The 17,119-nt window shown below is 43.1% G+C and overlaps 1 protein-coding gene across 2 annotated transcripts in view; it reads right to left on the bottom strand.

The window, feature by feature from the left end:
* Window positions 1–4,093: 4,093 nt before the first annotated feature.
* The window catches only part of U2AF2 (U2 small nuclear RNA auxiliary factor 2), a 32,765-nt gene continuing 19,739 nt past the window's right edge, over window positions 4,094–17,119 (bottom strand). Inside the window, exons 3-11 of one of the 2 annotated variants that reach the window (XM_063942720.1) lie at window positions 17,003–17,106; window positions 15,454–15,605; window positions 13,933–14,049; window positions 13,497–13,635; window positions 13,062–13,141; window positions 7,975–8,097; window positions 6,358–6,444; window positions 5,732–5,980; window positions 4,094–5,130 (exon numbers count right to left, since the gene is read on the bottom strand). In XM_063942720.1, coding sequence (XP_063798790.1) covers window positions 4,996–5,130; window positions 5,732–5,980; window positions 6,358–6,444; window positions 7,975–8,097; window positions 13,062–13,141; window positions 13,497–13,635; window positions 13,933–14,049; window positions 15,454–15,605; window positions 17,003–17,106 — 1,186 coding nt within the window. In that variant the 3' untranslated portion in view covers window positions 4,094–4,995. Of the gene's footprint in view, window positions 5,131–5,731; window positions 5,981–6,357; window positions 6,445–7,974; window positions 8,098–13,034; window positions 13,142–13,496; window positions 13,636–13,932; window positions 14,050–15,453; window positions 15,606–17,002; window positions 17,107–17,119 lie in introns of both variants that reach the window. The other variant, XM_063942719.1, reaches the window with a different exon arrangement.

Below are 17,119 nucleotides of genomic sequence, written 5' to 3'. Positions count from 1 at the left end.
GAGCAGCGGGGGACGGATGCAGAAGCCCAGCGGCGGCAGCCTGTCTGTCCACGGCTGGGCTGAATGGCGGGCAGCAGGAGCGCACTGATCAGTGCGCTCCCGCTGAGAACGACGTGCAGCCTGAGCGTGTCGGGCGGGTAGTGAGGCAGGCATCGGGCGGCCAGCAGGGTTTATGTAGCGGCGGCCAGCAGGTAGGAAGGAGCGGGCGGCCAGCGGCGGAAGACCACGCTCCCAGCACCTGCTGTGTGTCTGGGAGCGTGCAGTACTGGGGGAGTGCACTAACCTTGCGGAAGCTAACCGCATGCAGCCTCCTCCTTCGTCTTGCGGCAGCAGCGCTGAAAGTGCCCGTTAGAAAAAATTATGACTCCTCTGAAATCTCCTCCACCCAGCGTGTACATGTGGAGGAGATGGCCGCTCAATCCCGGACCATCACTTCTCTGTAAGTGGGGAAGGGACCGCATGCTGCCTGGCTGACACGGCCGTGCTTCTCCTGCAAGCGCCCACGTGTCAGCAGCGGCTGGAGGCAGTACAATTCCGGACCCACACTTCTTAGTTAGTGGGGAAGGTATTGTCTGTAAAATCAAAAAGTAAAATCAAAATTGAGCTTTCAGCTCATGATGTGCTTCTCTGAGGCACATAAAAAACACTGAGGATCCTGGGAGTATGGAGGAAGGAAGAGGAGGGTTGCTCATTTAAATATTTAAATGTGCCTTCCCTGCTACGCACTGTCCATATCCCAAGAGTACTCCAGTGACCCCTAGTGGATGAAAAAGAAATAGTATCCTTGTCCAAGGTATCCAGTTCCTCAGACAGAGTATCAGTCCATGCTGCTACAGCACTACACATCCAGGCCGACGCAATTGCCGGCCTCAGTAGAGTACCTGAATGTGTATACATAGACTTCAGGATACCTTCCTGCTTCCTATCCGCAGGATCCTCTAGGGAGGCCGTATCCTGTGATGGCAGGGCCACCTTCTTAGATAAGTGTCAAAGCTTTGTCTACCCTAGGGGAGGATTCCCAGCGTAACCTGTCCGTTGGCAGGAAAGGATACGCCATAAGTAACCTTTTGGAAATCAGCACAATCCTATCAGGAGAATCCCACGCTTTTTCACATAACTCATTTAACTCATGTGAAGGGGGAAAAGTCACCTCTTGCTTTTTCTCCCCAAACATAAACCCTCTTGTCAGGGACAGGGTTTACCTCTGATATGTGCAATACATCCTTCATTGCTATAATCATGTAGCGGATGGCTATAGCCATTTTAGGCTGCAATTTTGCATCATCACCATCGACACTGGAATCAGAATCAGTGTCGATATCTGTCAATTTGGGATAGTGGGTGCTTCTGAGACCCTGACTGCCTCTGCGCTGTAGAAGCAGGCATGGGTTGAGACGACTGTCCCAAGGCTTCAGCTTTATCCAACCTTTTATGCAAGGAGTTTACATTATCATTTAACACCTTCCACATATCCATCCAATCAGGTGTCGGCGGAGACACCTCATTCATCTGCACCTGCTCTGCTTCCACAGCCTTCCTCGTCAAACATGTCGACACAATCGTACAGACACCACACACACAGGGGATGCTCTATTTGAGGACAGAACCCCCACAAGGCCTTTTGGAGAGACAGAGAGAGAGTATGCCAGCACACACCCCAGCGCTATATAACCCAGGAATTACACAGTAATTTAGTGTTTACCCAGTAGCTGCTGTATATGTGATTATTGCGCTAAATTTATGTGCCCCACTCTCTTTTTACTCTTTCTACCGCGAGTCTGCAGGGGAGAGCCTGGGGAGCTTCCTCTCAGCTGAGCCGTGGAGAGAAAATGGCGCTGGTGAGTGCTGAGGAAGAAGCCCCGACCCCTCAGCGGCGGGCTTCTGTCCCGAGATTGTGTAAAAATAATGGCGGGGGCTCATGCATATATACAGTGCCCAGCTGTATATATGCCCTATTTTGCCAGGAGGTACTCAATTGCTGCCCAGGGCGCCCCCCCCTGCACCCTACAGTGACCGAAGTGTGTGGGTGTAATGTGGGAGCAATGGCACACAGCTGCAGTGCTGTGCGCTACCTCATATGAAGACAGGAGTTTTCTGCCACCAATTTTGATGTCTTCTTGCTTTACCCGCCGGCTTCTGTCTTCTGGCTCTGCGAGGGGGACGGCGGCGCGGCTCCGGGAACGGACGACCAAGGTTAAGTTCGATCCATCTGGAGCTAATGGTGTCCAGTAGCCTAAGAAGCGCAACCTAGCCGCAGTTAGTAGGTTTGCTTCTCTCTCCTCAGTCCCACGTAGCAGAGAGTCTGTTGCCAGCAGAAGCTCTCTGAAAATAAAAAATCTAACTAAAATACTTTAATAGCAAGCTCAGGAGAGCTCACTAAAATGCACCCAGCTCCGTCCAGGCACTGATTCTAACTGAGGTCTGGAGGAGGGGCATAGAGGGAGGAGCCAGTGCACACCAGTAGTCCTAATTCTTTCTTAGAGTGCCTAGTCTCCTGCGGAGCCCGTCTATTCCCCATGGTCCTTTCGGAGTCCCCAGCATCCACTAGGACGTTAGAGAAAACATAGCGCTGGTGAGTGCTGAGGGAGAAGCCCCGCCCCCTCGGCAGCGGGCTTCAGACCCGCTTAAAGTGTAAAATTGGCGGGGGCTCATGCATATATAGTATCCAGCTGTATATATGCTCTCTTTTGCCAAATAAGAGGTTTATATTGCTGCCCAGGGCGCCCCCCCCTGCACCCTTTCAGTGACTGCCGTTTGTGAGGTGTATGGGAGCAATGGCGCACAGCTGCAGGGCTGTGCGTTACCTCAATGAAGATCAATGAAGTCTTCTGCCGCCTCTGAAGATCTTTTCCTCTCATACTCACCCGGCTTCTATCTTCCGGCTCTGTGAGGACGGCGGCGCGGCTCCGGGACGAACTCCAGGGTGAGACCTGTGTTCTGACTCCCTCTGGAGCTAATGGTGTCCAGTAGCCTAAGAAACAGAGCCCTGAAACTCAGTCCCTCGATGCAGGGAGTCTGTTGCCAGCAGGCTCCCTGAAAATAAAAAACCTAACAAAAATGCTTTCTTACAGGAAACTCAGGAGAGCTCCTGAAATGTACCCAGCTCCTCTGGGCACAGTATCAAACTGAGGTCTGGAGGAGGGGCATAGAGGGAGGAGCAATGGCACACCCAGAGTCAGTCTCTTAAAGTGCTCATGTCTCCTGCGGAGCCCGTCTATCCCCATGGTCCTTAAGGAGTCCCCAGCATCCTCTAGGACGTAAGAGAAATGTTATGTCACTTTTAGTTAAAAGGAATGCACTTGCAGCTACGGCACCTTGCTGCGCTGGGGATCCCATTGAACATCCTTGGCATCCCGCTAGTTGGGCGCTAGGCATTATACTCACATGATGCACTAATCTGGCCAGTGGCTAAGGGACCATGACTCACGCTGCATGCAGCAGGTCTGATGCACCCTAGAGACTGTAGTCTGAGCCAGGGGATCCTGTGCAGACTCCCCTCACCACGTGGCAGCTCATAGACGCAAAACAGGTAGGGGCAACTTCTGACTAATGTCCATATGCTGACTGAAGATCGTTCTAATTTATTTTAGCCCTTTGGATAACTAGAAGGTATGTCTAGCTCCCTCAGGCACTAAACTAAGGTTGGCTTGGAGGAGGGGTATAGAGGGGGAGGAGCAGTCACTTCTAAATTCTTAAACTGCCTAGCTCCCATTAACTACACTACTCTACCCACTGTAAAGAGGAACTCCAGTGTCCCCTAGTGGATGAAGGAGACATTTTGGTTTCCTCACTCCACCCCCACCGTGGAGTTCTATACTGTTGATGCAACAGTAGTGTGCGTAGCAAATTGTAGGCAGTTTGTAATAATATTTACAATACACTGCTAATAATTACAATGTGCACAGAGCAATTCTAAATTTTTCAGGATACTGGAAAACAATTTAGTCTATTCACTATTGACGCAGCACTGTTTATTAAATCATATGGGAAACCTGGTTCCAAAAAGTAGAGAAGTTATACATTAAAAAGGCATGTGTTCAAACATCACTCAACATTAGATTAACAGGACAGAAGCAAATTCACCAGTAAAACGTATGCTACCATTTTCATTTATTTTTAAACATTCTGTCCTTAGTGTACATAAAATGTGGGCACCCTCTCATTGTATGTTGGAATGACACAGGCTCTATTTACAGGAAAAATGCAGATCTTGGTTTAACTATTCATTAATGACAAGGGGGGCAGGATTAGGTAACTCTAGAAAACACTAAACAGTTTGTGACATTACATGGACAACACAAATGGTCAATTGACTCTTGAAATTTACTTTGTTTCCAAAAAAGGATGCCTGATCTGTAATTGTTAAATCTTCTCTAATTCCATGCATGAACAGATGTCCTGAACATATGAAAGTTAGAATAGGAAAAAGTTTGACATCTATATAGAAATCAATGTTTTTTTTTTGTTTTTGTTTTTTTTTTTTAACTTGTAGGGGAGTAAACAGGGGGAAAAAAAAAAAAAAATAGGTCAATAAAGAATAAAAAGTAAAATACAACAAAATGTTTTTTTAATTAGCAATTTGACTTTGCAAATATGAAACTGCCACAGAAAGAAATTAGGGAGCGACAACATATTACTACAGTATAACCACCAACATTTCTCATGGTCCATGGGGCCAAAAGGGAGTTTTCCAGGATTTGTTTTGCATTGACAAGGGGTTGGGCAGGGAATAAATGTTTTTAATGTATACTTTAAAAAGAGAAAATGCAGTTGTGGAGTGACAAAACAATTTGGCCATAAAATACAAACACTTGATCAGAAAAAAGCCTCCTGGAAGGGTGAAAAAAAAACAAACAAAACAAAATAAAAAAAATAAAATATAAAACAAGGAGATAGGTGGGGGAGGAGAGAAGACAGGTATGTCCTTCTGAGCTTCTGCATCCCTCTCTGAAGCTCAATTTCTCTTTCCACTCCGTATTCAGTACTCAACTACATCTACCAGAAGTCACGACGATGGTAACCATCCGGATCACAATATTTTGTAACCACCACTCTGTTAGCAAACTTGCGTCCTGTGAGTCCTTGCATGGCTTTCTGACAGTCAAAGACTGAAGTGAATTCCACAAATATCTAAAAGAAAAAGAAAGTTTGATAGTTTTCAATAAATCTTAAAAAAAAAAAAAAAAAAACAACACCCACACGACTAATGCTCAAACCCCAGTTAGAGCAAATTAAGTCGAATGATAGTGTGAACAGTATTAGTGAACAGTATTACCAGGCACAGCGTACATAGCTTCTCTCCCTAAATCAGAAAGGAAGAATGGACTTACCTTTATATACCAACAGCCCAAAGCCCATCTATGAAACACCCAGAATAGGTCCTTGTTAAACAAGCACAAAGCTACTACATAAAACTATTGGACGCCAAATCACAAGCATCTGGTGCAGATGGAAACTCATAATAGAACAGGTCATAGGTTTGTACAAATGTAAAGAGTGTTATATTCAATATATAGACACTACAATATTGTAAATACTGCATTATGAGCATTTAGAGAGGATACTGATACTTTCTTCAAGCCAGTGTCATTTCTTGGGATTATGTTTGATTACATTTACATAGAACAGTACTACGCAATATACCTAAATAAAAAAAAAATTAAAAAAAGTTATCCAATGAGTATAATATTATAGAGGCACACCTAAATCACCAAGATACTAGCAAACCTACCTTGCCACATCCAGGGACTTCCACGCCATCAACTGGGCGCGGTATTTCAATAGATTTAACAATGCCATATTTGCTGCACTCGTCTCTTACATCTTCCACAATCTCCTCATATTCATCATCATCCAGCAGCTCTTCGGGCAAAACCATATTCATGAGACACAATACCTCTGTTGGATGACCTCCCATCTGCACTTGGGAACTCATGAGCCCAGGAACCTGCAGTGTCACTGGAGTCTGGTTTATTGTGCTCTGCCAAAGAGAAAGATAATGACTCCAGCTATTGTGAAACATATGAAACTTCGGTTCAGTCTCATGGATTAAGCCCAGAGACTTTTCCTTTATTTATATGGCACCACATGGGATCTGCAGCGCCCAATTACAGAGTAAACAAATAAGCAAAACATGAAGCCAGCGACTTACAGTTCAATACAAAATAGGACAAGTACAGGGTATATAAACATAGGTGCGTCAGTAAACCGCACTGAAATAAGTATCAGGGTGGCAGAAAACCGGAGGATTTGGTGCTAGACGTGTATATAAAAAACCCACACCCCCAGACACACTACTAAGTAAAATAGTGACCATTTAAAGAGAGACATTGGTATGTTTGTAGAATGGAAACTTACCAGTGTTGCATTCTTTGCACCAACACTTGCTCTTTGTACAAGAAGCTTTTTGTCTCCCAGTTGCATGCCATTAAGTCCAGCAATGGCCTAGAAAGGGGGGAAAACAAATGGTTTGATTTAAAAAGGACAATGTGACGTTAGACAGCAGCACACACCCCCACAATTGTGCATTTACTTCGTATGGGTGCATTTTTAGTGCAATTTAGGGGCTACCTTATGCGCCATATTTAAGTGCACAGCATGGCAGAAATAAGGAAGCCTAACTTTGATGCTAGCAAAGAGGCTTCCTAAAAAGCTGTGAAGGTCACTAGAAAACCAGAAGGTACATTATGGTTCATATGAAAATTCATCCAAAGACATGAGATCAGTCTTAAGTGCAAGTGCTCCAGCATTTTTTTAAAGATATAGTGGATATTAAAAAACGCAAAGCACATTGTGATCCAAAATACTCAACATCGATAAATTATGGGTAAGAACATTGCGCATATTGCATATTTAATATGACAAATGTATTAGAAATACTGAAACTCCCATCCATCTTGGATGGATAAACAGTTAGATGGGTTCAGTACATTAATGCCAGCATGGTTCTCCTGGCCTCTATGGGGAGGGGATGATTTGAGCATTAAAGCGGCTGGCACACATTCTAGCCACTAGCCTTCAGCCGTAGTGTCTCACCCTACATTGTAGTAGCCAAACTAATTAACAAAAGGCAGCATGTGCCATAGGTACAATTCTGCACCCTGCCCATTTTTGAAATGTCATAAAGCACCCTGCACTTTTTCAGTGCACCCTGCAGGATCATAAATCTCCCCTTTGTATACAGAATGCAACAGTCAGAGTGCATGTTACAATGTTGTCATCTACTCCTTGTCCACCTCTGAAATTGGAAACAAATTTCTATCCTTAATGAAATGGATGGCAGAGGAGGGACTGTAAGTGGCATCACTGCTGTGGCTGCCGGCATAACACAGCGCTCTGATAAAGAGGGAAAGAACAGGGTAAGCAGTGAGCATGTACTGCTTACACTATGTCCCTAGTAGAACAGACTTAATTTGTACCTATACTGTGTATTTTAACCCTCTGCTTAACTTTTCTGTATTATAACGCATAAGGATTATAAATACTTCAGCACTGGAGGAGACATTTATTATCTACTTATGTATATGCTGTAGCCGTTCTTTCAAGAAAACTAGACCTACAGTATTTTTCTAAGTACAGATGTTGGGTGATACATGGGTGTCCTATATGTATGTAGGGATAAAGGATACATTAAGTGGAAAATGTGTATAATAAACTACTCTATAAACATATGCGCTATGCTTTGTGTGCAAAGCATCACCTCAAAAATGTGCCCTCCTCAATGATCAGCACCCTGCCCTAAAAAAGTCCTAGAGTGATCACTAATTGACCGACTTATAAAGCTCATAAACTGACTAATTTTCATTTAGATCAGAAACCGCTACATTATTTCTGGTGTAAACAGGATTCATCTAGAAGGAAATAACTTGCTTGTAACATGCACCTCCCCGCAACATCACCAGTTACAAGCAGATTAGTAAGCAACAGGGCACATTCGCAGGATCCAAATGTTTTACTTCAAGGCAGAACTCATACCTGATCTGTGACATTGATGTCCACATATTCACAGAAGGCATATCCTTTAGATAGGCCAGTAGCACTGTCTTTTACCAAATTAAAAGCTTTCAAAGGTCCAAAAGACGTAAGCAACTCTTTGACCTGTTAACAGAAATGGCCAACGATATTAAAAAGGAATAGTACAAATCAAAATACAATGTAAATCTGCAGTAATAACACAAGATGGCATATATCAGGTTTATAAGAACCTGCTAGTTCCAGTAGGAACCAGTGGACTGCCATTATGTTCCAAGCCAGTTACAGTTTCTACTAATTGGGCAAAATTTCTATAATATATGCTACAAGGCTAGCTAAAAAGTCTGACAAAGCTTACAACATTCATGTAGCATAAGAATAAGCAACTAGATGACCTAGAGTGGGAGTGGGTGCTATTATGTAGCATTAGGAACTACCAGTATCAGAGAAGCCTTGACGAGCCCTGGTGGCTTAACCATATGTTTGCAAATATATGCATCGGAGAGCTTTGAGTTTTCTATTATGTAGTGTTAAGCTCTTAGTGACCATACTTTTTGGTGTGCTGGGAAGGGGGGGGGGGGGGGGGGGGGGGGGGGGAGAGCATATTTCTCTTTTAAGTCTGCAGTACATTAACTAGTACTCACACAATCTGTACATAATATAAAGTTTTATGCAACAAATATAACCACTTCCAAAATATAAACTTAAGGCAATACTGAAATGCCTGAATAATGATATATTACACACGCACCAACCGATGTGGTGATGCCATTATAAACAAGATATGCAGACACTGTAATGTATAAATCTTTGAGAACAAAATAAATGTAAAAAAACAAAAAAACAACAAAAACAAAGACAGCTTCAAAAGCAATCATTACATTTTATTCACATTAAGTTTGGGGGTGAAGCCTATTCCCTGCAACACTTTTGTGGGTTCAATTAAGTGGGGCCGCAAGCAAGAATCTGCACGTCTGGCACTAAATGGGGCCCTAAGTGGTGAGCGTTTCGGTGCAGTTGTCCGCTTCCATCCGCCGCGGCAACAGCTCCTTCCACTATTAGCAGGAAATAGGATTGACCCCTTAGTGTTTTATCCATAATAGCCAGAGATTATGAGTGACTCCACAGGGACCTTAAGAATAGTGTATTACAAATGCACAGTACTGCAAAGTCAGATTTTGCTTCTAGCTTAAGGGGTATATGCAATACCGGGCGAATTGCTGTAATTTTTCGCCCGTTTTTTAATTCGACCGTCGAATTCCGGCAGGTGGGTGCCGGAATTCTACATATTCAATAAAAAACGGATTAGACAGTCCCGCTGTCAAAAAACGTCCGATTTGACTGATTTTGATTAGATTTTTTATTTATTTTTTAAAAACGAAAAACATTTGCGTGGGGTCCCCCCTCCTAGGCATAACCAGCCTCGGGCTCTTTGAGCCGGTCCTGGTTGCCAAAATACGGGGGGGGAAAAAATGACAGGGGATCCCCCGTATTTTAACAGCCAGCACCGGGCTCTGCGCCTGGTCCTGGTGCAAAAAATACGGGGGACAAAAAGAGTAGCTGGACAGATAATGCCACAGCCGGGGGTCACTTTTATACAGCGCCCTGCGGCCGTGGCATTAAATATCAAACTAGTCACACCTGGCCGGGGTACCCTGGAGGAGTGGGGACCCCTTCTATCAAGGGGTCCCCCCCAGCCACCCAAGGGCCAGGGGTGAAGCCCAAGGCTGTCCCCCCATCCAAGGGTTGCGGATAGGGGGCTGATAGCCTTGAGTAAAATGTAAGAATATTGGTTTTTTTGCAGAAGAACTACAAGTCCCAGCAAGCCTTCCCCGCAAGCCGGTACTTGGAGAACCACAAGTACCAGCATGCGGGGGGGGGGGGGGGGGGGGAGGGGCTGGTACCTGTAGTTCTACTGCAAAAAAAAATACCCAAATAAAAACAGGACACAGACACCGTGAAAACACAACTTTATTTCACACATGCCGACACATACTTACCTATGTTGACACGTCGACTCTGGCCACGTCTCCGTCTGTCGACGTCCTGGGTACCTGAAAATAAAATTATACTCGCCTAAATCCAGTGTCCTGTGATATTTGTAATCCACGTACTTGGCAAAACAAAAAAACGCATACCTGCTCCACACGGACTGAAAGGGGTCCCATGTTTACACATGGGACCCCTTTCCCCGAATGCAGAGACCCCCCGTGACTCCTATCACAGAGAGTCTCTTCAGCCAATCAGGTAGCGCCACGTCGTGGCACTCTACTGATTGGCCGTATGTGCGTCTGAGCTGTCAGACAGCGCATCGCACAGCCCCCTCCATTAGTTTCAATGGTGGGAACTTTGCGGTCAGCGGTGAGGTCACCAGCGGTCAGGTAACCCCACCGCTGACCGCAAAGTTCCCACCATTGAAACTAATGGAGGTGCTGTGCGATGCGCTGTCTGACAGCTCAGACGCGCATAGGGAATCAGGAGAGTGCCAGGACGTGGCGCTACCCGATTACCCGAAGGGACTCTCTGTGACAGGAGTCACAGGGGGTCTCATCATTCAGGGAAAGGGGTCCCATGTGTAAACATGGGACCCCTTTCAGTCCGTGTGGAGCGGGTATGCGTTTTGTTTTGCCAAGTACGTGGATTACAATAAAAGAACCGGACACTGGATCAGGCGAGTATATAATTTTATTTTCAGGTACCCCGGACGTCGACAGACGGAGACGTGGCCAGAGTCGGCGTGTCAACATAAGTATGTATGTGTCGGCATGTATGTAATAAAGTTTTACTTTCAAGGTGTGTGTGTGTGTCCTGTTTTTATTTGGGTATTTTTTTTGCAGTAGAACTACGGGTACCAGCGGGCCCGTTCTCCCCCCGCATGCTGGTACTTGTGGTTCTCCAAGTAACAGCTTGCGGGGGAGGCTTGCTGGGACTTGTAGTTCTTCTGCAAAAACACAATATTCTTTCATTTTTACACAAGGCTATCAGCCCCCCATCCGCAGCCCTTGGATATGGGGGGGGGGGGGGGGCGCGCAGCCTCGGGCTTCACCCCCTGGCCCTTGGGTGGCTGGGGGGGGACCCCATAATTGAAGGGGTCCCAACTCCCCCAGGGTACCCCGGCCAGGGGTGACTAGTTGGATATTTAATGCCACGGCCGCAGGGCGCTGTATAAAAGTGACCCCCGGCTGTGGCATTATCTGTCCAGCTAGTGGAGCCCGGTGCTGGTACAAATAATACGGGGGACCCCTGCGCTTTTTGTCCCCCGTATTTTTTGCACCAGGACCAGGCGCAAAGCCCGGTGCTGGTTGTTAAAATACGGGGGATCCCCTGTCATTTTTTTTCCCCGTATTTTGGCAACCAGGACCGGCTCAAAGAACCCAAGGCTGGTTATGCTTAGGAGGGGGGACCCCACACATTTTTTTCCTGAATTTTACCCCATTCCATAAAAAAAAAAAAAATTTTAAAAATATATAAATACTTGTGCCTCCTAAAAACCTAATCCCTTCTAATATAAATAGATATGCTATTACCAATAAAAAAACAAACATGTTTTTACATTTTTTTATTAGATTCCGCCAGGAAAGTGTGGCGGATTGAAAATGACGAATTTACTGTCTAAAAGTACTGTTGTCGAATTTACAATCTTCAATTGAATATACTTTTGTCGAATTGCCGCATTTGTACCAATGCAGAAATGTCGAATTTAAAAGTCGAATTTGGAAAGTTCGTTTTGACGAAAAGTACTGAATTGCATTGTCAAATTTTTTAGGGGGGCGAAAATGTCCCGTTTTTCGACATTTTCGGGAATTCGACCGCAATTGCATATACCCCTAAGTCAGTTGCATTTTAAGTGATTGGTTGCTATTATTTAGTGCAGGTGTAGGCAACCAATGGCACTTCAGCTGATGTGGATCTGTATGTGAACACGCTTCTAACGTACCCCAATAGCATAACTGTGGCAGGACATGCTGGGATGTATAGTTCCACAGGAACTGGAGTGCCGCAAATTGCTTGCTCCTGATTTAGTGCCCGTTATCACCCAAATGTAAGTTTTGGTGATAAGCTCGTGGAACTGGTCCACTGACCATTTTATAAAATGATCTTGATGCCTTATTAACAAACAGGATAACTTCCAATCACTTCAGAACATGTCTACAATAGTGACTTTTATAGGAGTGGCAAGAAGCTTTGGAGCCTTGTATTTGCCAATAGGTTACTTATTGATGTATAAAATGGGTTCTGTTTCAGATATTGGGAAAGTGGTAAATATTTCTCTTTAGAGGATTGGAACTGAAAATGGTCTATTTAGTAAACCTATAGATAAATGTTGCATTCTCTTTCCCAATGCATAAGATTTGCCATGAATGAGAGATACGGTACTGCTTGCTGGGCAAAGGTTAAATGAAATACCTGCATTTTCCATTACAATAAAGGTAGGGCCAATATTGTTACAGAAGAATACTTTGCATGGCTAAGTTCAAAGCATTGGAGCGCAAAGTAACATTTTGCGGCATAATTCAATATAAGATATTTATATAGCTATGTAAAATAAACCTTCACAGGTAATTAATTGCTGCGTATAGCAACTAGATCGTTACAAATGTAATAGGCATCAGAGCAAAAGCTACTGGCCACATCAAAATATGGCATCTGAAATATATCTATGTTGTTCAACGTGACCAGACTGATGTTTGGTTAATACACAAACTATTAGTTCACAGCCCACCCAAAATCATTTTAGAGATGAAGTGCTGTTTTCTGCACATGAAACCCAACCCCCTTTGAAGAACCGTAGTAACAGTAGAAACAGAACAAGCCACCTTTGTACATTGCTACTGCTACTAAGCAAGTTCTTCAGGAAAAATATTCTCCTGTGGAGTGTGTGTGTCCTTTCAACTTTAGGACTTCTCTATTGGCATAGACAAGGGAGAAGTCAGATGAGATGGAACACTTCAGGAAAGTGGTCTGTTCAAAGTTTGGGACCACAGTGATCTTGAGAGGACGCCAAATTGAAAACATTCCCCAGGTATGAAAAATAACAAATAAGTAAGCCTGAAATTACCAACCCATAGGCTTAATGACGCCATGGTTACCTGGTCATCATTCAGATAGTTGGGTAAACCTCCAATGAATAGCTTGTGTGCAGAGTCTGGGACAACAGTGGATACCACCCCTGTTAAGAAAGGAATGATATTTGGAGAGAAAAAAACCCACTTAATATGACGCATGATCCACTCTTTTACACAAAGGACATTTCCAGCTATGCCTTTTTCTGTTCTGGAGTCCTGGCTGGAACCGCAAGCTCTGCAATAATAAATGTGCATAGTGCTCTGGTAGAAAATAAAGGGTGTTATTGATCAAGGTGTAATGTAAGCGATTTGTCTCCGAAAGCTACGTAAATGCTTTAAAAAAAAAAAAAAAAAAGTTGTTTTTTTGAAAAGTTCGACGAGAGGCATTGAGAACGCACATTGCAGCCTTGTGCACTATTTAACTGGACCGAAGACAAAACGGCGAGACATAAAGCTTACCTGGAACATACACAGACGGGTTTTCAGACATGCCAGGCAATGGTTGGTAATCATGAGGACGCCGGATCTTTAATGACTGGCCTTGGAAAATTATTCCATCAAAAGCCATGGCTTGTGTTGTTTCATCAACAGACCGGAACTGCATGGGAGCACAAAAAAAAAGTGTTAGTGGGGGAGGGGGGGGGACACTTAAATTTTTCTTCATTTATGAAGCCCCAAAGTAGTGATGTATAAAATATTTAGTAATTCAGCTCGGTCCTTGCCAGTTGGGATTCATTTATGATAGTGGGTCTGTGTCCTATAATCCATCTCTGTTAAAGCACCAAAGGGACCATTTTTAAACTTTTAACAAACTTTTAAACAATTTCATATCACCAGTCAGACACCTATTACTTGACCACTGTCATAACCAAGTCCTAAATCAATTTCTACTAACCTCCAAGAATGCAAAATTTTTGTCTTGGTTGATCTGTACAGCAAGGACTGGGTTTCCTGGGGCCTGTGTTAACCCACCAAGACGCATCTGAGCATTAAAGAAGTCCATCATTGCTTCCTGTGGGAAAAACAGAAAAAGGTAGGTTGTCTGATGTACCTGCCAGCAGTAAAAGAGCAGTTGTAAGATCTAGAATGTCCTACTTGCCTTGCACGATGGTAGCAAACTTATTTTGCTACGAAGGGATTTCAGCCCCACAATTTTCACTTTAAAAAGAAATGGAAACAACTCTTTGATTGTGTTTTTTCAAAGTTTGTTTGTTTTTTGAAAGAAAAGTTTTATTACGTAAATACCAATTTCTGCAAACAAGCTAACTGCAGCATAATTTGGTCAAACTTTGAAACAAAAGGCAATACATATAGATCGCAGGGCCATTTGTTACATTTTCCCTTTGGGGTCTAAAACTGTTACCATTTCTAGAAGTAAAAAGAGTAAACACTGAGCCCCAAACGTTAATAGATACGCAACGGGTGAAGAAATTGGTGGGGAGGGACGGAAATGTAAAAAACATCCCACAACAATAAAATCAGCAAGAGGACCAAACGAAGCAGTCATTCTTAACAGATTGTAAACGCAGAGAGTTTCCGCCGAGAGGGTTCGTGCCAGTCTTCTCCAGAAGCTGAATAGTCATTATTATGCACTTTGTGTTAAATAGTCACTGATCAGATCAAAACATTAATTCGGTCTCTCAACATAAATGTAAAAACTAAGTACAGGTTGAGTATCCCATATCCAAATATTCCAAAATACGGAATATTCCGAAATACGGACTTTTTTGAGGGAGAGTGAGATAGTGAAACCTTTGTTTTCTGATGGCTCAATGTACACAAACTTTGTTTAATACACAAAGTTATTAAAAATATTGTATTAAATGTCCTTCAGGCTGTGTGTATAGGGTGTATATGAAACATAAATGAATTGTGTGAATGTAGACACACTTTGTTTATTGCAAAAGTTATAAAAAATATTGTAATAAATTACCTTCAGGCTGTGTATAGAAGGTGTATATGAAACAAATGCATTCTGTGCATAGACTTGGGTCCTATCCTCATGATATCTCATTATGGTACGCAATTATTCCAAAATACGGAAAAATCCGATATCCAAAATACCTCTGGTCCCAAGCATTTTGGATAAGGGATACTCAACCTGTAATTAGGAAACATTGCTTTTTTTTCTTACAATTTTTAGACATTTTGGTATAGAGGGCAACAGAGCATGGTTTGAGTGGGAGAAAAATAAAGGATTCTAAATTTAAATCGGCATAGATAGTACATGTCTACTGTGGGCGTCCATAGGAAGGGGGTGGTGTAGATAACACCCACTATACACCTCTCGAAAGCAGAAAAGGATTAACTGCCCTGTATTAAAGCCTATTAGCGATGTGAGCCACAAAAAAAAAAAAAAAGTTAGGATCTTGTTAAAGAAAGGAAACCCAGAATGTGTTAGACAAATCCTTGATACCTCCGTTATCCCAAAAGGAATATTTCCAACGTAGAGACGCCGGGCTTGTCTGGTCATCTGACTGCCCACAACAGGCACAGGTGTGGGTGTAACAGCTAGCCCATCAGGTGTCATGGTTGGAAGTAGAGCTGTAGCAGGAATCTGGCCAGCAGCTGTTAAAACAGAACAAACATGCAGTTCATAAATGGCAAAAAACATCCCAAAAAAACAAAACAAAGGCCTTTGACTAGTTTGTTAAAAAAGTACTTTGACAAATGCCCTGTGCTTTACTTTTAAAGCAGCATATGAATCCCTTTCACACATTCCACCTGCAGTTCCATTAATACACATGAAGGCTGTAGGTAACGTTATTGCTACAAATCTCTACTTCTGGAAGTCTACGTCATACTTGCCTACCTAACCCTCTCCATGAGGGAGAAAATGCTCTGTCCCTGGACTTTCCTGGTAATGTATGATTGCCATCACCTGTGGTGAAACACCTTTCTTACCAATTAACTAGCTCACCACAGGTGATGGCAATCATACATTACCAGGAAAGTCCAGGAACAGAGCATTTTCTCCCTCGTGGGGAGGGTCAGGTAGGCAAGTATGGTCTACATGTCAATGTTAAATATTCACAAAACACAAAATGATTGCTATACCATTATGAAAGATTCAGTTGGTTTCATGATCAGTGCTTTGCAAACTAAGTTAATTGTTGTAATTATGACTCATAACTGTCCATAACCACACTGAGATTAACTTGGAAGAGCACTCTGTACTATATTTATCCATCTATAGCATGGTTCTTCACCTAAGGCCCCTTCCAGTTGTGAAACGACATTCCAGCATGCCCTGCTACAGTTTTGCTATTAAGGCATGCCAAAACTGAGGCAGGGCATGCTGGGATCTGTAGTTTCACAGCAGCTGGAAGGTCACAGGTTGAAAACCCATGATCTATATATTGTACCAATTCAGACATATGTATGAGGCCATTGTAATTTGTTCGCATGCAGACAGACCCAAGAAAAAAAAATTAAAAAAAAAAAAAATGACAATACATCAATGATTAAGTACACATGAAAGAAAAAAAAAAAACCTGAAGACAAATCATTTGTAATGAACAGAAAGGTGTAAAACACATTATCTTGTTGAATCTCAAAGTCAAGATACAATTATGCTATTGTACAGTTTTAAACTGAAGTTAATGAAAGGCACAGCTCAAATTGCAATCTGACTGAAGAACATTGGTACTGAAATACATAAAGTAAAATGTGATTTTTGAGTTGGCATAATTGATGGTAGTTTGTGAAGATGCTTTGTGGTCCCCAAATTCAGTCCTCAAAGCACCCAAAGACTGCAGGTTTTTAAGAGATACGTTTTAACGATCTGTGCTGAGCCATGTATCGACTGAGGTACTAATTAAGTCACTTGTGGACAAGAATGGATATACTTAAAACCTGGCCTGTTAAGGTGCACTGAGGACCGAGTTCAGGAACCTCTGTTCTAGGTAAAGACTGAACTTTAGTCAAAAATGTGTCAGAAAGGAATGGATAATTCATCAATTTACCTTGCATGGCTTTATACTGAATGGGAGTGATATGTTCAAAGCCAGGAGGTGGCACATCCCAGTATTTACGGACCTTCTTTTTCTTTTCATGCCTTGGTGACCGACTGAAATGAGAGA

Source organism: Pseudophryne corroboree, chromosome 10, assembly GCF_028390025.1.
Source record: "Pseudophryne corroboree isolate aPseCor3 chromosome 10, aPseCor3.hap2, whole genome shotgun sequence".
NCBI lineage: Eukaryota > Metazoa > Chordata > Amphibia > Anura > Myobatrachidae > Pseudophryne > Pseudophryne corroboree.
This window is presented reverse-complemented; position numbering and strand designations above follow the sequence as displayed.